Here is a 27,191-nt window from a genome sequence, read left to right on the forward strand (position 1 = left end):
TCGTAATATATCATCGGCAGGACTTACAGTTCAGTTGACGACCAGCTTTGGAACAGATCAGAACTAAAAAAAAGGAGGAAAAAAATTAACAAGAATGTAGACACAAAAAAAATGGCGTTCTTATTTTTACACAGTGCTACGCAATTTAATTTCGAATAAAAAAAATAATTAAAAATTGTTAAATAAAAAAAAAATATTAAAAATGGAAGGAGTTGCGTTAATTCTATCGACAATTTGCTTCAATTCCACATTTTGCCAAGAACCGCCAATCGTACCCCAAGTTAATTTTGTTGAGTTTTATAAGGGTGAAGTATTTTCGGGAAATATTGAAATTGCGATGAAGGAAAAGCAAAAGAAAATGGATAAAATTGCGAGAGATCTGAAGGGGCAAACGCTGATGATAACAACTATAGAGGACTATCCGTTGTCCTATATAGAACGTGTGAATGATAAGCTAGTGCTGAGGGGACGGGCATTTGATTTTCTAGAAATATTGATGAAGAAATTCGAATTCAAATATGAAGTTGTTCTGCCAAATTTCAACATTGCTGGAAGCTCAAATGACTCGACTGGATCTATTATGGAAATGCTTGTTCAAAAGGTAGGTCAAGGGGTTGTTGATGAATTTATGAGTTTACTTAATTTAGATAAAATTTAAAATGTCCCAGTAACCATAGAATTCAATTTGTTTGCTGAAAACTGACTACAGCAAGCTTTAAACTAGCTTCTAGCTAATTTTGTACACTTTTTGTTATGTACTCTGTCAAATACCAACGTTATTTTGACTCCCCTATGAATACTTCCATGCTTTCAGTTACTCAAAAACGATTTCATAACCTTAAAACAATTTTTTTTTTTTTTTCAAAATATTGCATAATTCATAATGGTTAATTCAATTTTCATCAGAAAGTGGACATGGCTGTGGCTTTTATTCCGTACATGGCTGATTTATTAAGGTATGAAAAGTGTTTGAACTTTACTGTATTTCGTCATTCATTGCAATTTGCTTTTTGTACAGTCATATTGAGTTTTCAACTCCACTGGATGAAGGCGAATGGAGAATGATCATGCTGAGACCACAGGTAAGCTTGAAGTTGTTTAATTTGACAGGGGTTTGTACAGTAAATTAAGAAATTAGGGTTTGAATGCTTAAATGAGTCATTCAATGACTAATTGTCCTTCAATGGGGATCTAAATCATTTGGATAAACTTTAAATCCCCTAATTAAAATTAAACTTTAATCTCATCAACCAGGAATCAGCCTCAGGTGCCGGTCTTTTGGCTCCTTTCGATGAAATCGTTTGGTACTTGATTCTCGTTTCGCTGATTGTTACCGGTCCAATCATATTCTGCATTGTTTGGTTGTATTGTCGTTTTGCCAAGGATGATGAGGAACAGAAGTATTATACACTTTCTCAGTGTGTTTGGTATGTCTATGGTGAGTGATAAGTTGATATTTATAGAGTAGACTGTCCAAATATGAACTTGAGTTATGCATTCATACTTTGCTAATACTCATAATGTCCAAATCTTCCCAAATCCCAAATCTAAAGTTATCTTTATTACGTAATTAATGCTTCCAATTCTTTCCTTATTTCCCATAATAAAGGCGCATTAATGAAACAGGGATCAACATTGACGCCTACAGCAGACTCAATTCGTGTAGTATTTGCAACATGGTGGATGTTTATTACAATCTTAACGAGTTTCTACACAGCCAATTTGACTGCTTTCTTGACACTCTCAAGATTCACATTGGACATTAATGAGCCAAAGGATTTGTTGAATAAACGACATCAGTTTATTGGACTTCGTGGAAGTGCTGTGGATTATGCTATACGCAATGTGAGTTTATTTTAGGATTTATTGTGTAAATATTGTCCCTTACTTATTTATATCGGTCATGTTTAAATAGAATTTCAAGAATCAATTGACAAATTCAATTTCCAACTCCTTAATCATATAATTAAGCATACAATTAAGTTAATTGTTACTTTAAAACCAATTAACCAATTTAATTAATTTCTTGTCTATATCAAAATATATAAAAAATCCCACCCACGTAGTCATCAAAAAACATGTACAGCAATAAACGTCAAAAGCGTCCAATTGTAATCAACAATCAATGTAGAAGTAAAAAAACATCCTATGAATGTGAATAATTTATGTGACAATTGTCAACAACTCAACTTATGTTGTTGCTGTTTTCCTCACTTGTCCCTTCATTATATTCACTTTATTCGTTATATACTCATTAATTTATATTCAAAACATTTGGAAATTCATGTTTATTTTATATTCGGTGTTGGAAAGGATAATTTGTCTGTTTTCGGTCATTTATCAATTTTATGCGGTGTTTTATAATGTTTGGAGTGCATTTTGGGAATGTTTATTGCCAAATTTCTGTTTATTTAAACCTAATTTAATTTGAGCATTTGAAACCTTTCAAATGTTTTGATTTTCATTTACTGTTGTACGGATTTAGTAAGAATTATTTAATATTAGAACAAAGTAAAGTTTTTTCAATAAGTTTGCTGTTGTATGGTTTTATTAGAAATGTTTCGAACTTGAAACCTTTAAAAAATCTAGCTGTTGAATGGTTCTAACTAGCAATTTATTTTGTTCAAAAGCATTACAAATGTTGTCATGTTTGTAACTGTTGTAAGGTTTCATTTTTATTTTAAAATATACAATGCGCAGTAAAAGCATCCTCAACATGAAATTCTACTTCTGCCACACATGTTCTTCCACACACAGTCAAGTGTCCTACACATTTTCATAGAAAAAATAGAATAAAATGAATTATTGTTTTTCTAATTACACGTGAACTTGCTATTGATGATCCTTTTGACAGCTAATAACCCTTAATAACATGTATGTGACTTATTATAGTATTTTTATCATCCACCTTGACATCCTCATCGATGAAAACTAGAAGAAATACACAAGAAACTAATATACCATCCATATCTTGATATTCCACATTTGTTCTACGCTATTCAATGTCAAATAGTTAAAGATCCAACATGTCTTAATAACATATCAACTACTTTTGTATTTAATTTATGATCTAGACAAATGAAGAGCTTGACTTCTTAATGCCAATGGTTGAAAAGAATTTGGGTATATTCTCGAATAAAAATAATGACACTGATATACTGTTGAATCAGATAATGAAGAAGGACTATGTCTTTATTCGTGACAAGCCAGCAATTGATCATCTGGTAAATGCTTCACTAGAAACATATTAGTTCTAATGTATAATTAAGCACATGCTAATTTAATTAATTAAGGTATACAATGATTGGAGAAAGCGCAAGACAATGCCATCTGAAAGGCTACAATGTCCATTTGCATTATCGAAGCTTTCATCGCTGAGAAGAAAGAGAGGATTTGCATTTCCAATTGGTTCCAAGTGGCGACCATTGTTCGATGAAGTGTAATAATTAGTTAATTATTTATTTGCATATTTTTGGATCTTCAAATTTTATTCAAACCGAAGACCCCCATACATGCATCCGTTCCCAATATTACTTAGTAATCCCCTTAACTTTCAGATTAATTCACGCCGTCGAAAGTGGAATTGTTAAGCACCGACTTAGTTATGGTTTACCAAAGGCTGAAATATGTCCACAGAATCTTGGATCATTGGAAAGACAGCTTCGTCTTAATGATTTGGCTACAACATACTTGACTATGCTTGTTGGATTCGTAACAGCATTGGTTGTGTTTGTGTCTGAAATAATAATGAGATACTTCTACAAGCGCAAGGCACGCTTGATTCGTGATGAAGGTCCGAGAAGAATTCAGGTACAACCAAAGAAATCGAGATCTAAACAAGTATATCCGGAGATTAAGCAATCACCACCGCCGAATTACAATGTAATATCATTACTTACTTCCAAAAATTCAATAATTTAACATTCTTAATTCCATTTTAGGATGCAATCAAGACAATTTCAAGCTTACAACCAAGTACAAGCAATCAGAAGTCAAATGTCGATTCATACAGAACCTTCAATGGACGTACATATGCTGTTGTTAAGACAGAAGGCGGAACTCAATTAGTTCCAATGCGTGCACCATCAGCAGCATTATTCAATTATCAATATACATACAGCAACTACTAGTATGTGACGTAAGACAATTAATTTTGATGAAAATAATGGAACTGCTTAGCGGTTTATCTTTTAGATTCAGGGAAGGCTTCAAAGCCTCAAAAAAATTTTTGTTTGAAGTGTTATTTAGGTTTTTAGGAATTAGTTTTGAGTGATCAGCACAGACAGAAAACAAATTGATGTTATTTTCATTGAAAATAAATGTATTTGTGAAAGAAAAAAAAGGCTTAATGTCTAATTTATATAAAATTTCAGCATTAAAAAGGTGTCGGAAGTTTCTTTATCTCTTCTTTAACTTCATCAAATAGCTCCTTGTAGTCTGGATTTTCACGAATCATCAATACAATCGATCCTCGTTTAACGCCCATTGCTGTTCCTAAATCCTGTCGACTTGGTGTGTAGCAGTATTGGATATCCTTTTCCTCGCAAACAGCTGGTAGATGGCACACGATGTCAAGTGGATAGACATCACCAGCAAAAATAGCAATACCGCGCTCTCCTTTACGGATTCTTGTTTGTACATCCTTTAATCCATTAATGATATTCTTTGTACGCTCTTTTGAAGCTTTTTTGATGAGCTTATAAATCTTTTTGGCCAACTTCTTTGACGCCAATGGATTGGATATTTTATTTATGTTCAGGATCTTTTCGTCTGTAAGGTAAATTATGCATTTTTAGCTTAAATTGATGCTTATTATTTAAAAATTTACCATAATTGTCTTCCAATTTGACTTTGCTTGTATCTGCATCAACTCCCATTGTTTAAAATTGTTAATTAATGTACTTTTTTGCTTAAAATACTAACTCGGCTTCAACGCACGTTGTTGTTATTTACCAAATTTGTGAACGCACTCCGTAGCTTCGTACCCTCGAAAAAAATTGTTTTAAATTTTCAAATAAATAAAAACCGTTAAAAACAGTAAATCCGTTAACAACAATAGTGATCATTAATAAAATTTATTCATTGAAAATGAAAGTCTTGAAACAGTAAAAAATTTAGGAAATAACAATAAAAAAATTGATTAATAAATAAATGTAAATCAGGTGATTATAAAAAAAAAATATAAAAATTTAGAAAATTATTGGTCGTATTGGCATGCATAAATTGTAATAAGCTGTCTTATCCCAAAAACTTGAGTTCTTCCATCCACACCAACCTTTATTCTGTACGATTTGGAGATCATCTGCTCCTGTGAAATGTGGATCTAATATCAAGAATTTTAATTCTCCTGTGTTGCTGTTAAAATCGACTCCCAAAATTGTATGTGCAAGCACGCCACCACCAATCTAGAAACATTAATAAAAATGTCAAGTTTATGGATATCCATAAAAGATATTTATTGCCTTACCATAATTGGAGTTCCTTGCGACTCGAAATGATAAGCCAATTCTGAGCCTTTTGATGCCAATTCAGAACCAGATGTAACATGCATAATTCGAGAATCAACATTCATAAATCCATGCAGACAGCTTGATACTTCCATAGATCCAATCCATTGACGTGAATTTATAAAATTAGCTGGCTTGTCGCCGATTTTCACTAAATAACGTTGAATTTCTTCGTGAGTTGGAACTTTACTACCGGAATATCCTTGAAATTTAAACCATGAACAGAGTGTTTGTAGGGATCTGTAGGCACAACTGTAAATTGAATAATTTATTAGTTTGTTTGAAAAAAATATTTACTAAACATTAAAAAATATATATATGTGGTCATATGAAAAAGTGACCGTTAAATTTTTGAAATTTACTAACACCATCATTAGTATTTTACACGGAGAACAATGGAAAAATGTGATGGTGTTAGTTTTGTTTGGGGCGATTTTGGGGCGAAGTTTGTCTGCATGACACATATATATATGGGCTTAGCCGCAAATAACGTTCCATTTTTTTTAAAAATTTCAACCGAAAAAAAAATTTTTTTCAAAATCCGATTCAATTTCAAATAAATTCTTTATTCCCACAATTTAAATCATAATAAACTCATAAATTTAGCGATTTTTTAAATTTTTCTGAAAAATTTTAAAAAAGAACAAAAATTCACACTCAGTAATTGAGATATTTTTTGAATTTTTGCATTAATTAAAGCACTAATCATAGAATATTATATGCCAAAATGATGGTTTTATGAATTTCTACAATTGTAACATCAAAAGTGATCCTAAAAAGTCCAACTAAGGAGAAAAATGCCTTTAACTTCAAATACTGAGTGTGAATTTCTAAACGGCCATGCCCATATATTGCATTAAATATTTGAAATTTTTCGGTTCAAAATTTTTGTTAAATAACCGATTCAATTTCAAATATTTAACTAATCGTTGCAAGATCTCAGAAGAACTTACCCCCATCCATCATCGTTGAAATTATCCTGCATGTAATGATGGTATGTATATTTTCCTTGTACAAGTGACTGCTTACCACCAACAACAGTACTTTTCAAACCAACATGTGGATTAACTAACAGGTTGCTGTTCATGACACTAAAATTGTAATTATTCGATCGTCTAAAAACAGGTCGCGTTAATGCTAAGCCTAACTGCTGATGTAATTCACGTCTTTTTGATGCTAGATGCTTATCATCATCAGGAATGGAATCAGCATAAATGCATGTATAGAAATGTCCAAAATTATCAGGTTTAAAATGAAAGGTTGAAGGAACTGAAATTTTATCGGTCTGTTCCAAAACATTTTCCTCAACTAATCTCAAAGTACGGCATAATGACTCGACGAGAATATCATACAGTGCTATTGTTTTAGTATTTATGTGTAGTGCTGCAATTGTGTCAATTTTGATCGGAATTAATAATCTGTTTCTCTCAAGTATGAAGTTTAGAGTTGCACGGCTGTTCTTCTCATTTTCATCAGACTTTTTAATTAAACAATTAATGTTAATTGTCGTGAAATCTGTGGGCGCTTGTTCCTTCTTTGACTTTTTTCCTTCGTCTTGTTTCTTTACTTTTAAAACATCCAACAAGTCCGACAAGACAGATTCCTGATTTAGTCCAATGACGTTGTCTGTATCGAAGAATATCCTCTGATCTTGGCATTGAAAAATGACATTTCCTGATGCTAGTTTCTTACGGACATTTAAAAATTCGGTCGTAATGCTTTTCTCGTTGTTGTCAACTGCAATTTCAACATATCCAAGAAGTCGTGCATAGAAAAACTGACGATATAAAATCTCTTCAGGAATAACTTCATATTCAATATCTTCCAACTTTCCATTACGATATTGTGATGCCTTTAACTCAAATTCATCGCCTTTATGACTGCATTTAAGGAGAATTGGATTGTCTGTAATATCAACGCAAGCTAGTATCTCTTGCATGTGTGCTTCCGTGTCACTGCATTCACCAAACTTAAATAGTCCACAAAGATCAATTTCTGTCGGAAAATTGTCTTGCATTTTCTTAAAATTTAGTATGTCGGAAGACTCAAGATCAAAGCCCATAATGATAAGATTTTTTGAATACATCAAGCCAAATAATCCACCTCCACAGACATCCTTTAGATTTTTAAGCCGCTGAAATATAGATTTTATGTTAATGGATGATAATTAATTTATGAATTTCAATAATTAATCAGAATTTCTGTTTTTAATCATTTATGACGATTTTCATGGAAATTTGACAGATCCGGTGGACATTGTAAGGCACAATGAATACTTACGTTTACAACCAACTCTGAAACTTGTAAATTTGCAGTCATTTTGAACGAATTCAATGAAAATCACGAGGAAAATAAAATTAAGGAAAATTGACTTGTTGTCAATAAAATGAATGGATGCGTTCAGTAATTTGTTTACATTTTTTCGGCACTTCTTGGTTAGTTCCTGTAGTGTAAACATCCAGAGTAAACAATAATATGGATTTTGGTGAATTAAAGAACGACATAAGCTTCGTGTCTAAAATAGAAGCATCAACAAAAGCTATTGACAACATTAGACAAGTTATCGATCAAGCATTGGAGATGAATACAGACGAAATGAGTCTAGAAGAAAAAGTGAAATACGATATTTTCTTGGCATATGCAGTAAACTCATTATATTTTATGTATCTCAAAGTTGATGGACAGGATGTTAGTTCACATGAAATAAGGCATGAGTTAACCCGAATAAAGGAAGTAATGCAAAAGAATCAGCAAGTTTTAGACAAGAAATTGCGACCAACAGTTGCTGTCGATGCTGCAAAGAGATTAGTTAAAGGTGGTCTATATGATTTTAAGAAAAAGAATGAGGAGTTCAAACAGAGGTATCAAAATAAACAACCACAACAACATCATCAATCACGACCTGGAAAGATAGATATTAATTATAATCCAAATACAGCTGTGAATCGAAAGCGAAAGTTTGAAGACGAAGATTAAGTTTATTTTGGTGCCTTTATTATCATTATTTGTAAGAGAAGTAACAACTTATGGATCACAATAGAATTAACATAATTAAAGATTATACATTAACATAAATATTTAAAAAGCATCTTTTTAATTAATTTTATTTTCCTTCAAACGTTTGTTTTGAATCTGAAGGTCCTGAATTATCTGAAATGAGAGGAATTAGCTAAAGTTTAACATCCATGAAGCATAACTCACTTCGTTGGCTTCGTTCAACTTCCTTTGTAATTCCTCAATTTCCATGTCTTTCATATTATTTTGCTGCAAAATTTCTATAGGATTTTCTGGTCGATCCTTCATTAATTTTTGTAAATACTTTGCAATGTAATCCATTACACCTTTTTTAACCAAGTATTTACGAAAGACTTCTGGATCTTGGTTACATGACTAAAACATTAAAATTTTGGATTAGAAAACGCTTGCAACTTTTAAGTTAATTTTTTTAAGTTTACGACTTGTCTGCGGAACGGGAATGTTTTGTATGGCAACTTGAAGCTTCTTATGAATCCAATCTCGTCCTTGGATGACATGATACTATTATTAAGCTATTTAAAATCGATATAATTTAAAACACAGATTATAACCTAAAATTTGTCGACTGTTTTTGTCTAGTTTGAACTTGAATCTGAAAACCGTTACAATTTTTAAATTATTAATAGCCGTTACAATTTTTTGAAAATTCGTCTTTATTATCACAATAGTGTGAATTTCCATACATCAACTTCAATATCTTTGGAAGCTTTTTTATGAAATTTATAAGAAGAATCGAGATTGTATCTTAATTCAGCAATAACTTCACCTTTACAATTTAGTTCTTTTGCCTTTTTCTGGATATAGTTCCTTGTTGATGTTTTATGCAGTGAATAAACGGAGTGATTTGACAGTTGTGTAGCGACCTTTAAGAATTCTATGTCGATTCCACTATTCTTTTTAGTTCCAAAAGGCGGATTTAAAATGACTGTATCGAATGCTTTGTGCAACTTTCGATTTTCATCTGATATCAGCTCATTCAATACATCACACTGGACGAAATCCACATTTGTTACTTCCATTTCATCGGCATTAAATCTAGCGATATTTAAAGCTTCTGAATCGATTTCAAATCCAACGACATGTGATGCATCTAAAATAGCAGATCCAATTGTCAACATACCAGTTCCTGCGCCTAAATCAGCAACAAGCTTGTCTCGAATATCATCGTAATTATTTTGGATCGTGTAGAGGAAATGGCTGGCAATATGTGAAGGTGTAATGTACTGTTCTAAAAGGATTTTTGGATTCTCAAAAGAATCAATCGATTGAAGATATTCTTCAAATTTTTTTAGCTTAATCGTAGCAGTCATTTTTAGTCAAAACGAGGTAGAACAGGCAAAATTGAGTTTCCAAATGAGGAATCCGTAAGTATAAAATATCCAAAAGATGACGATTGAGCTTGTTGAAAAGTCGCACGAGCAGCTGTATTAATCTGCTGTGATTCCAGCAATGGTGTTTGATTTGGTGTTGTTTGGATCTGTGAAAAGTTTTAATTATTTTTTTTAAAGAGAAAGCTTGAAATAAATTTTTCTTGATTTTACAAGTGGCAATCCTTTTTGCAGTTGTTGCTTCTTGAAATTCAAATCCTCCAGTATTTTTCTACTGCTATCCTGTGTATTCATAATTTTAAAGTCCTCAGGTCTGCTTTAATTAATGTTTTTTTGGCTTGTATTTGTGTTTGTTGACAAAATAATTGAACGCGTTCAGTATAAATATTGGGATACGTTTAGTAAAGTTTTTGGACGCGTTCAGTTAAAACTTTTGAAAACGTTTATTAGAATATAAACAACATAAATTTCATCATTATAATATAAAATTTAATTGAAATGAGTGCTTCAATGGACCAAAGTGACGATGAAGGACAAATCAGAAGTCCAGAGAACATCCGTTCAGAGGATGATGAAGGAACTAACGATTCATTGGATATAAAACCGCCACAATCGAAAGAATTTCGGTACAAGGATAAAAAGAAGCATAAAAAACATCATGAAAGGAAGCAACATAAAGATAGATATCGTAATTATCAAAGTGAAAAAGATCCAGAGAGAAGATATTCATCGGAAAATAGACGTGATTATAGAGACAAATATGATGATATGAAAGCATATTACAAGGATAAAGATTATTACTCAAAACACGGCGATTATGAAAAGCCAAGAAAACCTGAACAATCCAGAAGTAGACGATCAAGTCAAGAGGATGCTATGAAATATGAAAATGATAGACGGGAAGAAGATTTACGCAATCGTTTGATTAGAAGACGTCAACAAGAGGAGAGTGAAGGTCCAAGATCCACATCAAGTGGCCGTAAAGATGAATTTTATGAACGTAAGGACAAGAGAGACTATAAACGTAATCAGTATGATGACGAAGAAGAATATGAGTCTAAAAAACATCATCGTAGTCACAGACAATTTGATTCAGAAGCTGAAGCTCGTCGCAAAAAGTTCCTTGAAGCTGATAGAAATGATCGCAATAGGAAAGAACGAGCTCGTGAGGAACTAGAAGCGAGAAGAGAGCAACATCGTTCAAGAGAACCAACAAAATCTCGTGAAGTAAGTCCATCACCTGACAGAAAAAAGTCACGTTATGAATCATCAGAAGAGCGTCAAACAAGAAAGGAAGACATTGTAATGGTTTTGTCAGATCCGCAAGATGATGATGATGAAGAAGTAATAAACAGCGAGTCTGAGAGCCATTCGTCTCATTCAAAGGAATCAGAGGAATTTGAAATGAGTCCAATTCCAGTTGAACAACTTGAAAAATCACCAAGAGATGATCACAGTCATTCAATTTCTTCACACAGCTATTCAAACAGAAGCAGATCAATATCAAAATCACGCTCAAGAAGTCGTTCTGATAGATCCACATCAACCGATTCAAGATCTAGTTCATCAAAATCATCAAATAGCGACAGTGATCATAGTCCTGATAGAAAGAAGTCTTCAGATCATGAGCAGTCAGACAAAAAGGATGATTCCGGAAAAGTTTTGGATGATACAAAAGTTGATTTAAACGAAACAGCAGAAGATGAATTACCTCCATATTTTCCAGCATTACAAGGCTGTAGATCTGTGGAAGAATTTCAATGTCTTAACAGAATTGAGGAAGGTACATACGGTGTTGTTTATCGTGCAAAGGACAAACGTACTGACGAAGTTGTTGCATTGAAGCGATTAAAAATGGAAAAGGAGAAGGAAGGATTCCCAATCACATCTCTTCGTGAAATCAATACACTTCTTAAAGGACAGCATCCAAACATAGTCACTGTACGTGAAATTGTTGTTGGAAGTAACATGGACAAGATTTTCATTTGTATGGATTACGTTGAACATGATCTAAAATCCTTAATGGAAACGATGAAACACAAGAAGCAAGTTTTCCTTCCAGGCGAAGTCAAATGTCTTATACAGCAATTAATGAGAGCTGTCGCACATCTTCACGACAACTGGATTCTCCATCGTGACTTGAAAACGTCAAATTTGTTGCTGAGTCACAAAGGAATATTGAAGGTATGTGCTGTATTTTCATTAAAACCATATAAATGTTGCAAAATGTTTAAAAAACTTATAAATTCTTTTTGCAAAGTTTTCAAATTTAAATTTCTTAAATTCGTTATTTTCTAACAAATTTTATTCGGTACATCCAGGTTGGAGATTTTGGATTAGCAAGAGAGTATGGATCACCACTCAAAGAATACACATCAGTAGTCGTCACACTTTGGTATCGAGCACCAGAATTGTTACTTGGATGTAAAGAATATTCAACACCCATTGATGTTTGGTCTTGTGGATGTATTTTCGCTGAATTATTGGCAATGGGAGCACTTTTTCCTGGAAAATCGGAAGTTGATCAATTAAATAGAATTTTCAAGGATCTAGGAACACCAAATGAACGAGTTTGGCCAGGATATGATCAATTGCCATTGGTTAAGAAAATGACATTTACAGACTATCCAGTATCACAGATTAGAAAGAAGTTTGCAACTCATACGAGTGAGCTTGGATTGTCACTTCTTCAAGGACTTTTGACATATGATCCAAAGCAAAGATTGACTGCAGATGCAGCTCTTAAGCATAGCTATTTTAAGGAACTTCCTCTGCCAATTGATCCAAGCATGTTCCCAACGTAAGTTAATTAAATATTTTATTTAATTCAAGTTAATTTAATTATATTTGTCTCATTCCCTAATTAGATGGCCTGCAAAATCAGAAGTCGGATGGAAACGTGCAATGGTAACTTCACCAAAACCGCCAAGCGGTGGTACACAGTTCAAAAAATTAGGCGTTGAAGATGAAAATAGTGGATTTACTTTAGGTGGAACTTATTCATCGTACGCAGAAAGTAGAAAATTAGCTATGGGATCAGGATTTAGTCTAAAATTCTGAAAGTAAATTTATAATCTAATTTTAAGGTACTAAAAATAAATAAAATAAATGTTAATCAAAAAAAAATTCTTCGAAAGCTCTGTGCAACTTTATGACTTATTTTCTACCTTTTTTTCTTCGAAAACACAGCAGTCAACAAAGACTGGAATACAAATGATTGATTAATGTCTCCCAATAGATTTACTATACAACCATTTATTTTGGGACCCAATGTAACTAAATTTAACAAGTAAACATGAAAAAGCTTTTTATCATTAAAAACAGGGTGACTAAAAACTATCAATAGCCTCATACATTTCAAATTAAGCATAAATATTCATGAAACGTGAGTAATTAAATTTTTAACGCTATCATTATTATTATTAGTTCTAAACGTATTAATGTAGTAAATGAGAATTCATGTAGATGTATATGTTATTCACTCCAGAATGACATACTTTATGCCTCTAAATAAATCAGCAGAGTTGTGGACTGATTAATATTGGAGTGATGGTTATTGATCTTTATGAATGGTTACATTATTAATCAAGTAAGAATTATTGAAAATATAACGAATTTTCTCATTTTAAATACCTAAGCGTAGTTGAAAACCCTTTTAGAGTCTGAAATTTTCATCAAATTTTGCATAAATTTCTAAGCAATCATTGAATATTCATATGAAAAAGATTGCACAAAGTGAGTAAGGTAAGACTAGATGATATACCAGGATTAACAAGTAAATACAAACAAATTTTTAATGGGCAACGAGCTGTACTCCTGAAAAAAGTATTTTGGAACAAAAAACGTGACAAACATGAGTTAAGAAATATTTTCCAAGAATTATGATAGTTTTACTGAAGTTTCTTTACAAAATTCAAAGCTTAACATGCGCACCTTTTTATAAACCAGCAAAGTCGTTTGAAAATAACAAAACTTCTTTAAAATGACCACTGATGACCATAATAAAATTTGCCGGCAATCAACTCTGTTTATATTATGATTCAACATGCTAAAGATAGAAGGAAAAGCATACAAAACACCTTTTAGTCTCACTATATAAAATATAGAAGAAGAAAGAATAAAAAAATTAAATATATGTATACTAAAACTAAGAGTAATGCGCAAGTCGAAGAGTTGAGAGCGATTGGAAAAGCATAACATGAAATTGTGAATACAGCGAGTTCAGTTACAATTCAGATATCAAGAACTAACAATAGCAATAAAGTGAATATCAACATTAAATTCAGTTTCTCTCACTAATTTCACTCTCAAATAGTTCCTTTTAAAGTGGAACATGTTAAATACTTGTAATGGTTGTCCATTTGCTCGCGGACAGTTGTGAAAAGTAGTCAATCAAATTGATTGGTCAGTGACATAATAAAACATAATAATAGTGGTGGACACAGTAATAAAAACTCATATAATTTCCAATTAAATAATTTATAAAGAATCAATAATGCGTGATGTGATATGTGACATGTCAATCCCGGTGCTTCGATGAAAGACAACATAAAGGGAAACATGCCATCGGGATTTTGGGATTATATACATTTGGGTAGATCACGTACAAAAGATAATTGTGATGATGATCAAGAACACCATAACCTGCAACAAGGTCTTTTTCAAATTGCTACCCAAACGTGCAATATTCTAGTTCAAGTTAATAATACAAATAACATCAATGTGGGATCGAACTTTAATTTTAAGGATTTCGATACAAAACAATTTGGAGAATGTTCGACATCGCAAGACTTAGCGACCAGAAAAACATTATTTGACTTGGAACAGAGCGTTGTACTCCTGCAACCAAAAGAGGGTAAATTACCAGCAACACCAACGAAAGTACGTTTCTCTCGATTGTCTGAATATAGACGAAGATTATCGGTAAGTAACGATCTACATGTTTCTCATGGGGATTGTTGTTAATGGTGTCTATCAAAATATTTGGATCTATAGACACATAAATGCAAAGAGGAAAGCTTTAATGGTCTATTAGAGAGGGGACATCCTTTATGACTCGATGTCATGAAAGCTTGATTTTGATAAGACAACATCAATATTAAGGAAATGTTAGACATCATTAAGGAACAACTCCATACTTAATTTTCATTGTCTTCTTCTCACAAAATGATTAATTGAAAAATTGAATGCAATTTACTTATTAAATATTGAGGTAGGACTACTGTTGCTCACTCGAGTTAGTCATTCATTTCTGTCTAAATTGCTTACTTAAGGATATTGGAAATTTTCTTCGAAAAATTTTTGATGTCCACTAAATTAATAATTTATAAAACGTGCAATGGCTCTTTTGTTTTTGGAAACATTTTCAAGTGTGACTAATTGACTTCATGCCTTTATATTTCGGTTCATTCATCAAGTTTCTTACTTATAAATAGTGATTGATTTTGGTTACAAGTTGTGGATTTTCCTTAAGCAGCTGACTTACCAAAAGTTTCGAAAAGTTTGAGTAGAATCACATGTAGAAAGTTTCTTTCGAGCAACACGCGATTTCCTCCCTTATTTCAAGTTCCAAGAAAAACCAAAAAACAAACATATCCTTTTTATAGCATGTCTTACATGTTGATAATTTGAAAACAGGAAGTTTTTTGTTTTTCAAAGAAAGTTCTTCGTTCATTTTCTATGAAAGGAAAATGAATTATTTAACTCAGGAAGCATGCTAAGAAATCCACAAGCATTGAATTCTCAATTGCAAGGTTTTGGTGCTACTTGTTAATTTCATAAAATATTCAAATTCAAAAAAAAATTGTTTATTAACTCAATGCTAGTTATTTACATTCACACTAAACTTTTATGGATGTATATGTTTATAGCAAAATATATACTTTTAGCACCTTAATGGCAGGTTGATTGAAACTTAGCTCTCTATGGAATAGAATAAGCAACGCTCTTAGTATTACTCAATGTGGATTTGTGACTAAGTTGAATGAATGTACATGCAATGTGTTTTAAAGAATTGAAATGTAGAATTTATTCATGGATATTCAATCTCAATACCTGAAGCTCAAACATATCTAAAATTTAAATTCTTCAATTTCACTTCTCAATGCTATCGAATATTTATAAGCTTTAGAGCTTGGAAATGAAACCCGAGCGACAAAATTGAAGAAATTATGGAGATTTTGAGGTTCCGACGATAAATCTTATGTTTACCTTACGGATCTGGCTTCCATTTGAAGTTAATATAAAAGAGCGTTCGCATACCCTTCTTGGTTTGTGTCGCTCGGAAAAGGGAACATTTTTAAATATTAATATTCATTCATAACTTTTTATTACTGTTTTCATGACCCTCAATGCGAAGTAATGTCTTTTGAATTGTCCATTTTCATTGACTTTTATCATTTCAATGATTACAATACAATATCAAGGGACAGGTCAGGTTCAATTTTACTGACGATGTTTTAAATGAGTTTTTTACGCATGGAAATGCTTTTGGGAGTTTTCAGGTTACTTTATTTAATTAAAAAGGGTTCTTGATTAGCATAATTGCTTTAGAATTTTGTTTAGAAGAAGACTATTCCTGTGCAATGAACGATTATTTGGGAAATGATAGACGAGGTTAAATTATTCCCTACCGAATAATTTTTGGAGTCATATCCGACCATTCAAGGACAATACTCATAAGTAAACTCAATTATAATGCTCATTTAGGTGATTATACTCATTGTCTATTAGGAATAAGTCAAGAAACCTCAATTTATATCAATCTGATTTACATCCTTTTATTAAATAATCATTAGATATCAAAATCATACACAATTTCATGATTAATATCCAAAACTTCTTCAAACAATCTGTCAAAGCCTTCTAATAATTTTCTTATGAAGGACAATGGTTCTTGAATTATTCTGACTAAATCATTACCAAAAAATAATCTAATCATATAGGGGCACAACTATAGTGTATCAAATATATAATTATATATATCCTTCTCAAACATTAAGTTTACATAAAAAGGGCCATTAATGATAAAATCTACTTTTTGTTGCATTGTCTATAAAAATGTGAAAAACTAGATAATGTAGAATCGAGAATGCACGAGACTTTTGTCAATGATGAAATAAACAGCAGCAAATATTATTTCTTCATGACTTTCCATTTTGGGTCATTCATTAACTATTTCCTAGAACCTTCCACTGTCATTTATTACCTCGCCATTAGTTTTTATTGACATAATGTATCAAAAGCTTTTCATTTTTTCGTTTGCGCCAAAAGCCCAGAAAATTCTACAGTTCTATGTGTTTGTCGCTTTAAAAGGAAATGTTCTCTCTTATCACCTTTCTTACAATCATTATGGACTGTCAAATGAAAGCTTTACGCTGTACAGCAGTATTTGAGGTTATAAATGTGCTGTTGTGTTTGTTTTGACTGGCTAAACCCGGTTGTAAGAATGTCGCGTTCTGAAAATGAGCAACACTGCTTTTAGGACAAAAGCTACTACGCATTAGACCTTGCTAATTACTGTCAGAATCACGAAAATAATAAACAAATAATTAGGCAGGAATTGTTAAAATGTTAATTACTAAATAACATTGCCTTAACTTATCCAATAATTCAATCCCTTTCAAAAATGCGCCAAATTCATCTTCTGCTTACAAAACTTTTCCATTTTCTTCTGATTTTCCGGTATTAACATTCATATTCATTTCATTGATTTTTTTCACACCCGTTAACTTTCAACCCGTCATTAAAAAGCACTTTCATAAGCATATCTACGATTCCATAAAGAACTAATTTTACAACAAAGAAAAGCTTTCGGTTATCGAATATTATAAAAAGGCACAAAGACATTTTCATAACACAATTAAATATTCATAAAGAAATCAATGTAGATAAAATCTTATTTGTTAATTATTCATTGACGGTCGTTCATTTATTGCTTTGTTTTTAGGGAAGTTAGGGATTCGCGATTTTGTAACAGTGTAACTAATAGTAGATTTATAAATTATAAAGGAGGAATTGAGTCTAAAAATTAATTTTTTGCATAGCACTCATTAAACCGGCCCTAATAGATGTGATTTATAATATATATTATTAGTGGGGCAACCATGAAATCGTAAACAAATAATACTTAATGATTCTAGAATATTGACTGAATCCAACTAAATGCTTGAGTCAAACCTATTCGAGTTTGCTTTTTGGCTTTACTATGACTTTTCCGTGTTAGAACGAAAATTCCCAAAAAACGAATCTTGGACTCAGTTTTACGTCGTTTAGTTTCCGGATTCATCATAACCATATGTCAGGTATTCAGTATATATTCCAAAACAAACATAATTAGCTTCAAGGATAATGTTCACTCAACCGCACATCTTCTGTCACACATTAGTCGTAAAATACACGAGACTGCCCTCATTTAAATCTCAGATTATATAGACACCCTAATGTACTTACTGATTGCCTAGACCTCAATAACTGAAATCATGTTCTGATAATTACAATATGAGAAATGAATGTATTTAATATATTATATCAAGCCATACGACATAAATTACGTTCCTTGACTGTATCAAAAAAAAAAAGTTAAAAATAAACTTTATTTAGAAAATTACATTTGTTATTTAAGAAGCTCCCATGACAGTTAATTTTATTAACTTATTCTTCTTCAAAAATTCCCAGTTTACATTGTAAAAAAAAAAGTTTTTTGAACGTTGTGCCAATTAATTTGCAATTTAAAGCAATTGTTTGGAATGAAAGTTACTCATATGATAATGAACACCGCACCTTTCATATCACATGACATAAAAAGAATTGAAATTTTACACTGACATTACAATACATAATTGGTTGCTTCATTTTTAATTTATGAGCTCGTAAAATTTTAATTAAATTTTAATTGTATCACTTTTTTGTGTTACGTTTAATGAAGACACAACATTTGTTATGTGTCTCTATGAAATAACACATCTTAAATGGAGTAAATCAATGCTAAAAAATGTTAATTAAAGTTTTATGAATCCTAAATATGTTAGCTTAATGTTCCCAGTGTAAGTCACTTGATATTTTAGCTACTCCTAACCAGCGGCGTATTCAGGATAGAGGAAAGGGGAGTGAACTTATGTTTGGGATCAAAATTGGACACCTTTCCTCCACTAACCCAAATTAATTGCGATCCATACGAACAAAATTCTGGCCAGTGTTGCAAAACAGGCACCTGTGACAGGCAAAACCATACAATTTCTTCATAAATTTGTACCGTTTTTCTTACAAATTATCATGAAATTGTACGGTTTTGTCTATCACAGGTGGTCATTTTGCAACTCTGATTCTGGTTTCCTCCTTGCTCCCTACCTCTTGTACGGAAATGACATATGGCCACCATTTGATAAATAAATTAATAAATTTCGTTATGCTGAATAATAAGCTTTTTGGAACCGTTTAAAATGGGAGTGATAGAATAGTGTGCTTGTTGTTTTGGAACTTTTGGACAACTTAGTTTTTAATTATTGATATTTAGGAGACAGTAAAGTGACAAGGATTGACTACAATATTCATGAGCATCAAAAGCATTATTAACAATGAATCAGCGACTTTTTTCTAGACATGCAAAAGTATCACTCGGTCACTAAATTATTAAAATGAATGATAATTATAATTGTAAGGCCAAAGGGAATTCCATCGAGTCATTCGGGATCAGAGATTTAAAAATCAATTGTTTAGGATACTATTTCAAAGGCAATACTGTTAAATGCTTTAAATTGAAAGTTAGTCTATTAAAAATATATAATTTTAAATTAAGTAAACATAACAATTTTAACTAAACTTCATGGAACTACTTCATTAAATTTTAAGCCTTTTTCTATTAATAGCTAGTTTCTATTAAATTTGAATTCACAATTCAAAAGCAGACATTTTATTCAGAATCAAATTAAGCCTGACCACCAGCATATATTATGAACTTCATGACCTTATTTGCTTTTCATACAATAAATCCATAAATTATTAATATATTTGTAAACTAACGTACGCTTTTCGATTAGCTTTAGGATATTGATGTATGGAAATGTTTTTAAATTGTACTGCAACATTGCTTTAAGACTAACCGAGTAACACAAACCATTTGAAGGAATAAATTCGGAATCCTTATGAAATTTGCACCAAATTGAGCCTTGTGTCGCTCGGCTGGGATTTAAAAGTTAATGATTCACTGAGAATGGACAGCAATAAGTTTTCAAAAAGGGAATATTTCATGACTTCGGACTAAAATTTCAGTTTGAGGACATCAAAGCTTCATTCTAAAAGTTAAAAGCTTTTGTGGGCGGAAGTCGGTAACTTAAAGTTTAAAACTCCTCTTCCTCTCTAAAACTGTTGCATAACGCTGTAAGGTTCCAATTCTATTACGTCCATTGCAGTTCTTATCCTATGGACACAACATGAATCTACATTAAAACAATTACTTTATGGAGATAATAAATTAAATCTTCATGGATTTATTCTTCGTATTACGATTGCTGATTTTTTTTATATTTTCTCATCATTTAATACTCTCAAAAATATAAAGAAGCACTCAGAGAGATGCCTTTTTCTTTTTCTTCAACGAACAGCAGCAGCAGTAAAATGAAAAACCTAATCTTTTCAGTCATTGATAAAGCTTTGTTGTGTAAGGAAGGGTCTGTTTACTCTTAATAATTTATTTTAGTGAAATAAAAAGGAAGGAAAATTTTGACATTGAAAGTGGAAGGAAATACTGAGGTATGGAATATTTTTGATTGATGGATTTGCGAAATCTGAATCAATAAAATTAATATTGAAATTACTTGGGAATAATGGATGGATGTAGATAAACTGAAATGAGTCTAGAATCAATGTCTTGAATCACCCCATGGCTACATCCCTTGATGTACGCGATATTGCCCTGACGGCTCTGTTTTGTCTGATTTCAACCTATTTGTGAAGGGAAATATGCGGTTTACAATATTGTGCCGCTCGGGAATGCCATAAAGCTCGATGAACATTAAGATCCACTGCCATAAAATGGGTTAACTCTAATAGAATTTTCTTATTTAATGTATAAATGGGTTAAATTACAGTACCTTTGCCATAATGATTTCATACATTAAAAATAAACAACAACAGAACTAGAATTGTCTCACGCATAAGCAACATGTGCATGAAATAGAATTTATTTATTTTTCAAGCCATAACCATTTGCGTGATGAAGAAATTGAAAGGGAAAATTGTATAAATGTTATTTGCAATTCAAGTGCAATGGTTTGTTTTTGTTTTGTGTGCCTTTTGATTGAACATGTTATTGATGTGCTTTTGTTGGAACGTGAGTTATTGGAAAAATTAAAAGCATGTAGATTCGTGTGATTTGTACATTAGGCAAATGAAAATTTAATTTAAAATTTGTTTTCAAAATGAGAGCTTTTGGAAATCTCAATAAGCTTTTCAATTACAAAAGGCTCAAATTCGTACAATTGAAAAGATGAAGGTCTGTCTTTGTGACTTGTTATTCTATTCAATCTTCTTATTCCTTAATCGAAACGATTCAGGAGCTGAGAAGCATTTTCGAAGCAATTTTTGTAATGAAGAAGAAGGGGGAACTCAAGAATCCAATTTTTGATGAACGTCTTTTGCAAACAAATCCTCATATTTTCTTTTCTTTTTAAAATTTGTTTTGTCTTTAAGTTTCTATCTATGTCTACCCCGATCTGCACATATTGAAAAGTTTTTCACATGTTTATAACGTTTATTTGAGATTTGAATAATATATATTGTACTTAGTTGAAACCCCCTTTTCATACAAAAGTTCAGCCTATTTTTAAACTCCAAAGAATAAACACCATTGAGTCAATATATACTGATCGGGTAATATACTGAATTAAAGGTAAACTCAGGACGAATAATTTATTCAAATCAGCAATCTTGAAAAGAATGTTTCTGTCCCAAACTTCTGTAAAAGACGACGTGAACCACATTTCAAAACTTTTTTTTGAAATAAATATTTCCTCGAGATTTAAATACTGAATCAGAAACAGAAAGCATAATTTATTATTAATGCACTTCTCAAGTATTCCTCTCATTCTAAAAATAACAAAAGTCCCATTTCTTTAAATATTTAATGGATTTCCTTTAAGGAAATGGATTTTTTCGGAATATTATCTTAAGGAAGTAATATATAAATGTATTACAAGATGATTTACAAAACTGTATGACAAAATGATAAGCTAGCAAGGATGTCAGTCAACAATCAATCAACAGAATGAATAATGTAATAAATCATCATAATAATTGTATAAGAAATTGAAAAATTTAGAAATTATGGAAAGTAGGGTAGAAAGGAAGCTTTAAATAATTTAAGGAAATTTAATTTGATTAATTAGAGCTTAAATTTCCAAAAAAAATAATTTATATAATTTTCTACAGCATAGAGCAGAGAAAGCTTCAGAAAATGCACAACAAACATTATTACAAAGTTTCAGCTGACAATTAAGGAATTTAATTAGTTGTCATTACGTTCACAGAGTCAGTTGCCATTCTCTATCTTAATTTTAATTGAATATATGCACAATACGTGTCAGGGGCGTAGCTAGAAAGGAGGAGATAGGGTTTGAATCTTTTGTACAAGAATTTAGGAGGAAATTGAGGAATTTTTTAAAAACGGATTGGATTATGACCTTCAATTCATTCCTCCTCCGTAACATATTTTACAAGCTGTTAACAAATTTTATGCTACACAGATAACATAATCTCATGGCAGCTCGCTTTACAAAAAACTTCATTAAATATTTATTAAAAAGTTTTATTCGTTTAAAACATAGCAGAAGCGATGAATGAAAAAATAGAGAAACAGCAATTATACTTGGTCTCAATCTTTCATTATTTTATAAATCCATGATACATCCTGTTTCATAAAAGGAGTATCTAAGCGAAAATTAACTTAAATATTCATCAAAAGTATACATGATAGTCGTATCTACATTTCGTATCTAAGTTATAGAAGAGCTTTTGGAACAGAAATTCATATACAGTATGACTTTTGTTCAAATAATACTCGTTATGAGTACATTTTATTTAATAATTGGTGGGTCTATGGTTTGAATAACTTCATTTTTAATAAATAATGATTTCTGGATTTGCTACTAGTCTCCAAAAAGTTGATATGTTTATAAGGAATCATGTCATCTGGATATATTCCTCTAGACCATTGCTGTCCAAACTTGATTGGCTCCATGGCACATTTTGATAGCAAGTCACAACCAAAAACAGCATTTATTCAAACCGAGGACCCCCTTAAACATTTTCACTGTAGGATGTATGCAAGGAATGATTAACATGGGACGCATTGCATGTAAAGTTAATAAACAAAAGAAATTTTCTGCTTTACCAACAGTTTATGCCTGAACAGAGTCAACATGTTTCAGTCTTGTTATGTATTTACTGCTGCCCCCCAAAAAAAAGTAAAATTACATTTCAGTTACCTGCAAGCAACAGAACTGAACAAAAGGATATCAAACAAGAGTTTCTTTTTTGCTGTGTGTTCGCAAAAAATTTACATTTTTGCCCATTATTTTGTGTGTTGCACTTACACATACATTACAACAACAAAAGAGAATAAAATTAAAAAAAAAATTTCACATTTGTGTGTGCAGAAAGAGAAAGAGGAGACGAAAATAATCTTGTGCCAAATATATATACGCTGTAGTGTTGTAACCTGCATATATTAAATAGATGTTATTATCAGCTGATTGTTGACATCAATAGATAATTTTGATTTAGAATTTCATATAGTTAGTGTAGTTTATAGTTTAGTTTCGGGAATATTGACAGAAAGTCATGAAAATTTATAATGAAAATCTCCAGATTGAAAAAGATCTCAAGAAGCTCGTAAGTTTTATTTTCAATTGCTATTTTCTAACATATCTTAATTAAAATCTAGCATAGAACAGTTTGTGGATGGATTTTCGTATAAAATAGCTTTGTTTTATGCAAATTTTTATCAGCTACTCGCTTGTTCATTCGGATATTACTCATTTTGTATAAAAAGTAAATTTGTTATGATTCGGCTTAGTTATATGATACATAGTCAAGTTAAGCATTATTTTAAACGATAAAGTTCTTGAAAATATTGCAAAACATTTCTGGCTCAACATTAAGCACAGCATATTTAAGCATCGTATGAAAGCAGCATATCTGAAATGTTACAAATTCGTTATAAACTGAGCAATGTGAATCCTCAAGTGAATGAACAAAGATATCTGTGTGATATTGAATATGTTTTTGGTTTAATCTTAAGGAAAAAGAAAATTGCAAGGTCATTTTTGTTTACAATTCTACACAGCTGCGTCTCAAGACAATTTTGCAAATTGCAATGTACATCAGTTAAATGACAATCTGCTGTTGCTAACAAAAATCGGTTAATCGATCAAAAATCAGGCTCGAGGATGAACTGGATTTGATGACGGATTCATTTAAACGGGAATCATGCCAGAGTCACACCGACTTGGTGTCGGATTTTGGATTGATCAGCCGACTTGTGGTATTTGGAGTTGTATTTATAGATTAGGGATATCTAACAGATGCTCAATCTAACAACAGTATCCAAATCTCTACTACGAGTACATTCGAATGAATGATTCGATCTCTGCTCACTCATCAAAGGTTATTAGCCTGCTATAAAATGCATGACCATTAAAATGCTCAAATTTAAAGTTCATTCTATAATTCAAAGTTTCATGTAACTTAATCCACGATCTAAACAGCTCAAAAATGCACTTGCCTAAGCTTAACAGCAATAAATTCATTAGTATCAAATTTCAAATGAGAAAAAAAGTATAAAAATAAATGAATTCATATAAAAAGTGTTGCGTTTTTGGTATCTAAAAGGGAAGGATTAAACGAAAAGTACAAGTCGTTCTAGAAAGCATGAAATCCTGTACAATTTCAATCAATATTTGCAATCCAATTTAATTAATGTAAAATACTCAAATGAGTGCAATTGTTTCTTTTACCGCAACATGCTTGAAGTTCCTTGTATCGATTTGTTTTTAAAGCATATATACAGGTACAGCCTACATTGCGCCAAAATTGCATTCGTTTTTCCTTCACATTCATTCAGTAAGCCCAAAAAATTCGTTGCTATATGCAATAAGGAATAAAAAGTTTTCTTCCTTTAGTTACACTTTGTGACTCAGTCATGTTAGACAAAATTAAAAAGTTTCCTGGTTTGGTCTCTTTGCAGACGGTGCTTGAGTCTAACAATCGAGACCCGACACAAGTTCCTGTTGGTGATGATGACTTTGAAATGTGGGATTATTCACAAATGTTGAAGAATCAGCAAAGATATAAATGGAACAATGGAGTTGTTTGTAAGCCTTCCTGTATACCAATCTTCTTCATCCTAACTCTCATCGTTCTCGTCGTAATTCTTCCACTTCTTGACTCGCACAATGAAAAGCCTGTATTACGAAACGGTACACTTGTCGGATGGAATTGCCAAGACTCGTGCAGGTAAGAATTTAAGTTTAAGACTCAAATGCTGTTACGCAATTTACATTATGCATAAAATAATTAGTATAAGAATCGCGTGACGGTCAAGAACAGATGGTCACTTATAGTCGCAGTTGAATTTAATGCCTTTTTTTTTATCGCATGTTCAGCAGCTACAAAAATTACCATTATCATACAGTACACAACTAACATTGAAAATTTGTCTATTTTTAGAATTCAACTTGTGGAGTCGATTCCCGAAGGACTTGTTTATGATCCATATAGTCCATCATTTATGTCAACATTTGATGCATGGAATATTTTAATTAATGAGACAACCGAGAGTCTCAATATTGGTTCCTTTTATTGGACATTGAAAAGTGATGAAGTTTACAATCACTCATCGTCAATTTATGGTGATAAAATATTTAATTCACTCCTGCATGCAGGTACGGAGCGAAAAATTGATATTCGCATTGCGCAAAATATGCCATCGCAAGTTAGTCCAAATATAGATACAGAAATATTGCAAAGACGAAAAGCTGCAAAAGTGCGATCGGTCAATTTTTCAAAGTTGCTAGGTGGTGGTGTGCTGCATACGAAACTTTGGGTTAGTGATGATAAACATTTTTATGTTGGAAGTGCCAATATGGACTGGAGATCGCTCTCTCAAGTCAAGGAACTTGGTGTGCTTGTTACGAATTGCTCATGTCTCGCAAAAGACGTTATGAAAATTTTCAATATTTACTGGGAATTGGGTAGGAATGATTCTACGATTCCTCCAAGATGGCCTGATAGATTTAGTACTCCAATTAATATTGATAAACCTATGCTTGTTAACTACAACGATAATTATCTATTTAGTACCTTTTTCTCCAACTCACCACCTCCATTTAATGCTCGTGGTAGAACGAATGACTTGGATGCAATTGTTACCACAATCCAGAATGCAGAACGATTCGTTCACATCTCTGTTATGGACTATTTTCCATTACAACTCTATTCGGCTAAAATTACGTAAGTTAATTGATTTTTTAATCTGATAAATTAAGTACATAATTGCTATTTTATATCTTTAGTTATTGGCATGACATCGACACAGCGTTGAGGACTGCAGCGATTAACAATCGAGTGTCAATCAAGCTATTGATTTCCTACTGGAATCATTCGAGACCTTCAGAGGATTATTTCCTTAAATCACTGTCTATCCTCAGCGAATCGTATAAAGGAGTTGATATTCAAGTGGTAAGACATAAACATTAGTAAACTTACATTGGATATGCCTTAATACTTTCAATTCTATTTTAGAAACGCTTCATTGTTCCAGCAACAGAAGATCAAGCGAAAATTCCATTTGGTAGAGTTAATCACAACAAATACATGGTCACTGATCAAGTTGCTTATATCGGTACAAGCAACTGGTCTGGAGATTATTTTACAAACACTGCTGGAATTGGCTTTGTTGCACAAGATACAGTACATGATCGAAATGACAATGTAACAACAATTCGAAGTCAGTTGGAATCAATTTTCGAGAGAGATTGGAACAGCAAATATGCTGTATATCAAGATAAGCTTGAGAGCTAGACATTGATCCTGAGTCTAACCATCAAGCAATTGTATTGTGAAGCAATTTTATGATCTTAATCAATTCTTCTCTTATTACATTAAGCACAAACAAATCTAATTGGAATTTTATGATCTTTTTTACGAAAATTTTGATGTAAATTCATTACTGTAGCTCGAAATGATTCATTTGCTAGTAAACTTGTACTTAAGATTCAATAAAATTACAAATACCAAATTTGGTAAAACTATGTTTATGCCTTAA

General features: G+C 31.8%; 7 protein-coding genes across 7 annotated transcripts; 4 read left to right on the forward strand and 3 right to left on the reverse strand.

Annotated features, from left to right (window-relative positions):
• The first annotated feature begins 202 nt into the window (after positions 1 to 202).
• Positions 203 to 4,275, forward strand: Ir76b (Ionotropic receptor 76b). The gene is made up of 9 exons (XM_070646251.1): positions 203 to 601; positions 907 to 956; positions 1,019 to 1,082; positions 1,255 to 1,438; positions 1,610 to 1,845; positions 3,075 to 3,224; positions 3,294 to 3,439; positions 3,558 to 3,882; positions 3,942 to 4,275. The coding sequence occupies exons 1-9, from the start codon at positions 203 to 205 to the stop codon at positions 4,128 to 4,130; spliced, it is 1,743 nt and encodes a 580-aa protein (XP_070502352.1). The 3' UTR covers positions 4,131 to 4,275.
• A 25-nt stretch (positions 4,276 to 4,300) lies between these two features.
• On the reverse strand, positions 4,301 to 4,975 carry NHP2 (NHP2 ribonucleoprotein). Its single transcript, XM_070646252.1, has 2 exons — positions 4,829 to 4,975; positions 4,301 to 4,770 (listed from the first exon to the last, which is right to left on the reverse strand). Exons 1-2 carry the CDS (start codon positions 4,875 to 4,877, stop codon positions 4,376 to 4,378), a joined length of 444 nt encoding a protein of 147 aa, XP_070502353.1. The 5' UTR covers positions 4,878 to 4,975; the 3' UTR covers positions 4,301 to 4,375.
• Positions 4,976 to 5,149: 174 nt separating this feature from the next.
• Ufsp2 (UFM1 specific peptidase 2) lies at positions 5,150 to 7,904 on the reverse strand. The gene is made up of 4 exons (XM_070646216.1): positions 7,788 to 7,904; positions 6,461 to 7,641; positions 5,468 to 5,759; positions 5,150 to 5,405 (listed from the first exon to the last, which is right to left on the reverse strand). The coding sequence occupies exons 1-4, from the start codon at positions 7,824 to 7,826 to the stop codon at positions 5,190 to 5,192; spliced, it is 1,728 nt and encodes a 575-aa protein (XP_070502317.1). The 5' UTR covers positions 7,827 to 7,904; the 3' UTR covers positions 5,150 to 5,189.
• Positions 7,905 to 7,930: 26 nt separating this feature from the next.
• Rrp47 (Ribosomal RNA processing 47) lies at positions 7,931 to 8,593 on the forward strand. Its single transcript, XM_070646215.1, has one exon. It carries the CDS (start codon positions 7,983 to 7,985, stop codon positions 8,481 to 8,483), a length of 501 nt encoding a protein of 166 aa, XP_070502316.1. The 5' UTR covers positions 7,931 to 7,982; the 3' UTR covers positions 8,484 to 8,593.
• Positions 8,594 to 9,177: 584 nt separating this feature from the next.
• Positions 9,178 to 10,002, reverse strand: Mettl5 (Methyltransferase like 5). Its single transcript, XM_070646178.1, has one exon. It carries the CDS (start codon positions 9,851 to 9,853, stop codon positions 9,203 to 9,205), a length of 651 nt encoding a protein of 216 aa, XP_070502279.1. The 5' UTR covers positions 9,854 to 10,002; the 3' UTR covers positions 9,178 to 9,202.
• Positions 10,003 to 10,318: 316 nt separating this feature from the next.
• Pitslre (cyclin dependent kinase 11B pitslre) lies at positions 10,319 to 13,007 on the forward strand. The gene is made up of 3 exons (XM_070646061.1): positions 10,319 to 12,055; positions 12,193 to 12,671; positions 12,739 to 13,007. The coding sequence occupies exons 1-3, from the start codon at positions 10,370 to 10,372 to the stop codon at positions 12,929 to 12,931; spliced, it is 2,358 nt and encodes a 785-aa protein (XP_070502162.1). The 5' UTR covers positions 10,319 to 10,369; the 3' UTR covers positions 12,932 to 13,007.
• A 1,064-nt stretch (positions 13,008 to 14,071) lies between these two features.
• Positions 14,072 to 27,177, forward strand: LOC139094956 (5'-3' exonuclease PLD3-like). The gene is made up of 5 exons (XM_070646188.1): positions 14,072 to 14,794; positions 25,113 to 25,381; positions 25,595 to 26,377; positions 26,440 to 26,605; positions 26,669 to 27,177. The coding sequence occupies exons 1-5, from the start codon at positions 14,408 to 14,410 to the stop codon at positions 26,945 to 26,947; spliced, it is 1,884 nt and encodes a 627-aa protein (XP_070502289.1). The 5' UTR covers positions 14,072 to 14,407; the 3' UTR covers positions 26,948 to 27,177.
• Positions 27,178 to 27,191: the final 14 nt, after the last annotated feature.

Source organism: Chironomus tepperi, unplaced genomic scaffold (genome assembly GCF_022539635.2).
Source record: "Chironomus tepperi strain 1889 unplaced genomic scaffold, CSIRO-AGI_Ctep_v1 contig_359, whole genome shotgun sequence".
Lineage (NCBI taxonomy): Eukaryota > Metazoa > Arthropoda > Insecta > Diptera > Chironomidae > Chironomus > Chironomus tepperi.

What these genes read in the sequence shown, in the direction of transcription:
- Ir76b (XM_070646251.1), top strand. Translation starts at nt 203, where the DNA reads ATGGAAGGAGTTGCGTTAATTCTATCGACAATTTGCTTCAATTCCACA. An exon ending in TGATCATGCTGAGACCACAG is followed by an intron (nt 1,083 to 1,254) that starts GTAAGCTTGAAG and finishes CTCATCAACCAG; the next exon opens with GAATCAGCCTCAGGTGCCGG. An exon ending in TGGATTATGCTATACGCAAT is followed by an intron (nt 1,846 to 3,074) that starts GTGAGTTTATTT and finishes TTTATGATCTAG; the next exon opens with ACAAATGAAGAGCTTGACTT.
- NHP2 (XM_070646252.1), bottom strand. Translation starts at nt 4,877, where the DNA reads ATGGGAGTTGATGCAGATACAAGCAAAGTCAAATTGGAAGACAATTAT. An exon ending in CAAATTGGAAGACAATTATG is followed by an intron (nt 4,771 to 4,828) that starts GTAAATTTTTAA and finishes TTTACCTTACAG; the next exon opens with ACGAAAAGATCCTGAACATA.
- Ufsp2 (XM_070646216.1), bottom strand. Translation starts at nt 7,826, where the DNA reads ATGACTGCAAATTTACAAGTTTCAGAGTTGGTTGTAAAC. An exon ending in TTTCAGAGTTGGTTGTAAAC is followed by an intron (nt 7,642 to 7,787) that starts GTAAGTATTCAT and finishes TCTATATTTCAG; the next exon opens with CGGCTTAAAAATCTAAAGGA. An exon ending in TTCAACGATGATGGATGGGG is followed by an intron (nt 5,760 to 6,460) that starts GTAAGTTCTTCT and finishes TTCAATTTACAG; the next exon opens with TTGTGCCTACAGATCCCTAC.
- Rrp47 (XM_070646215.1), top strand. Translation starts at nt 7,983, where the DNA reads ATGGATTTTGGTGAATTAAAGAACGACATAAGCTTCGTGTCTAAAATA.
- Mettl5 (XM_070646178.1), bottom strand. Translation starts at nt 9,853, where the DNA reads ATGACTGCTACGATTAAGCTAAAAAAATTTGAAGAATATCTTCAATCG.
- Pitslre (XM_070646061.1), top strand. Translation starts at nt 10,370, where the DNA reads ATGAGTGCTTCAATGGACCAAAGTGACGATGAAGGACAAATCAGAAGT. An exon ending in GTCACAAAGGAATATTGAAG is followed by an intron (nt 12,056 to 12,192) that starts GTATGTGCTGTA and finishes CGGTACATCCAG; the next exon opens with GTTGGAGATTTTGGATTAGC. An exon ending in GATCCAAGCATGTTCCCAAC is followed by an intron (nt 12,672 to 12,738) that starts GTAAGTTAATTA and finishes TTCCCTAATTAG; the next exon opens with ATGGCCTGCAAAATCAGAAG.
- LOC139094956 (XM_070646188.1), top strand. Translation starts at nt 14,408, where the DNA reads ATGAAAGACAACATAAAGGGAAACATGCCATCGGGATTTTGGGATTAT. An exon ending in AATATAGACGAAGATTATCG is followed by an intron (nt 14,795 to 25,112) that starts GTAAGTAACGAT and finishes GTCTCTTTGCAG; the next exon opens with ACGGTGCTTGAGTCTAACAA. An exon ending in AAGGAGTTGATATTCAAGTG is followed by an intron (nt 26,606 to 26,668) that starts GTAAGACATAAA and finishes ATTCTATTTTAG; the next exon opens with AAACGCTTCATTGTTCCAGC.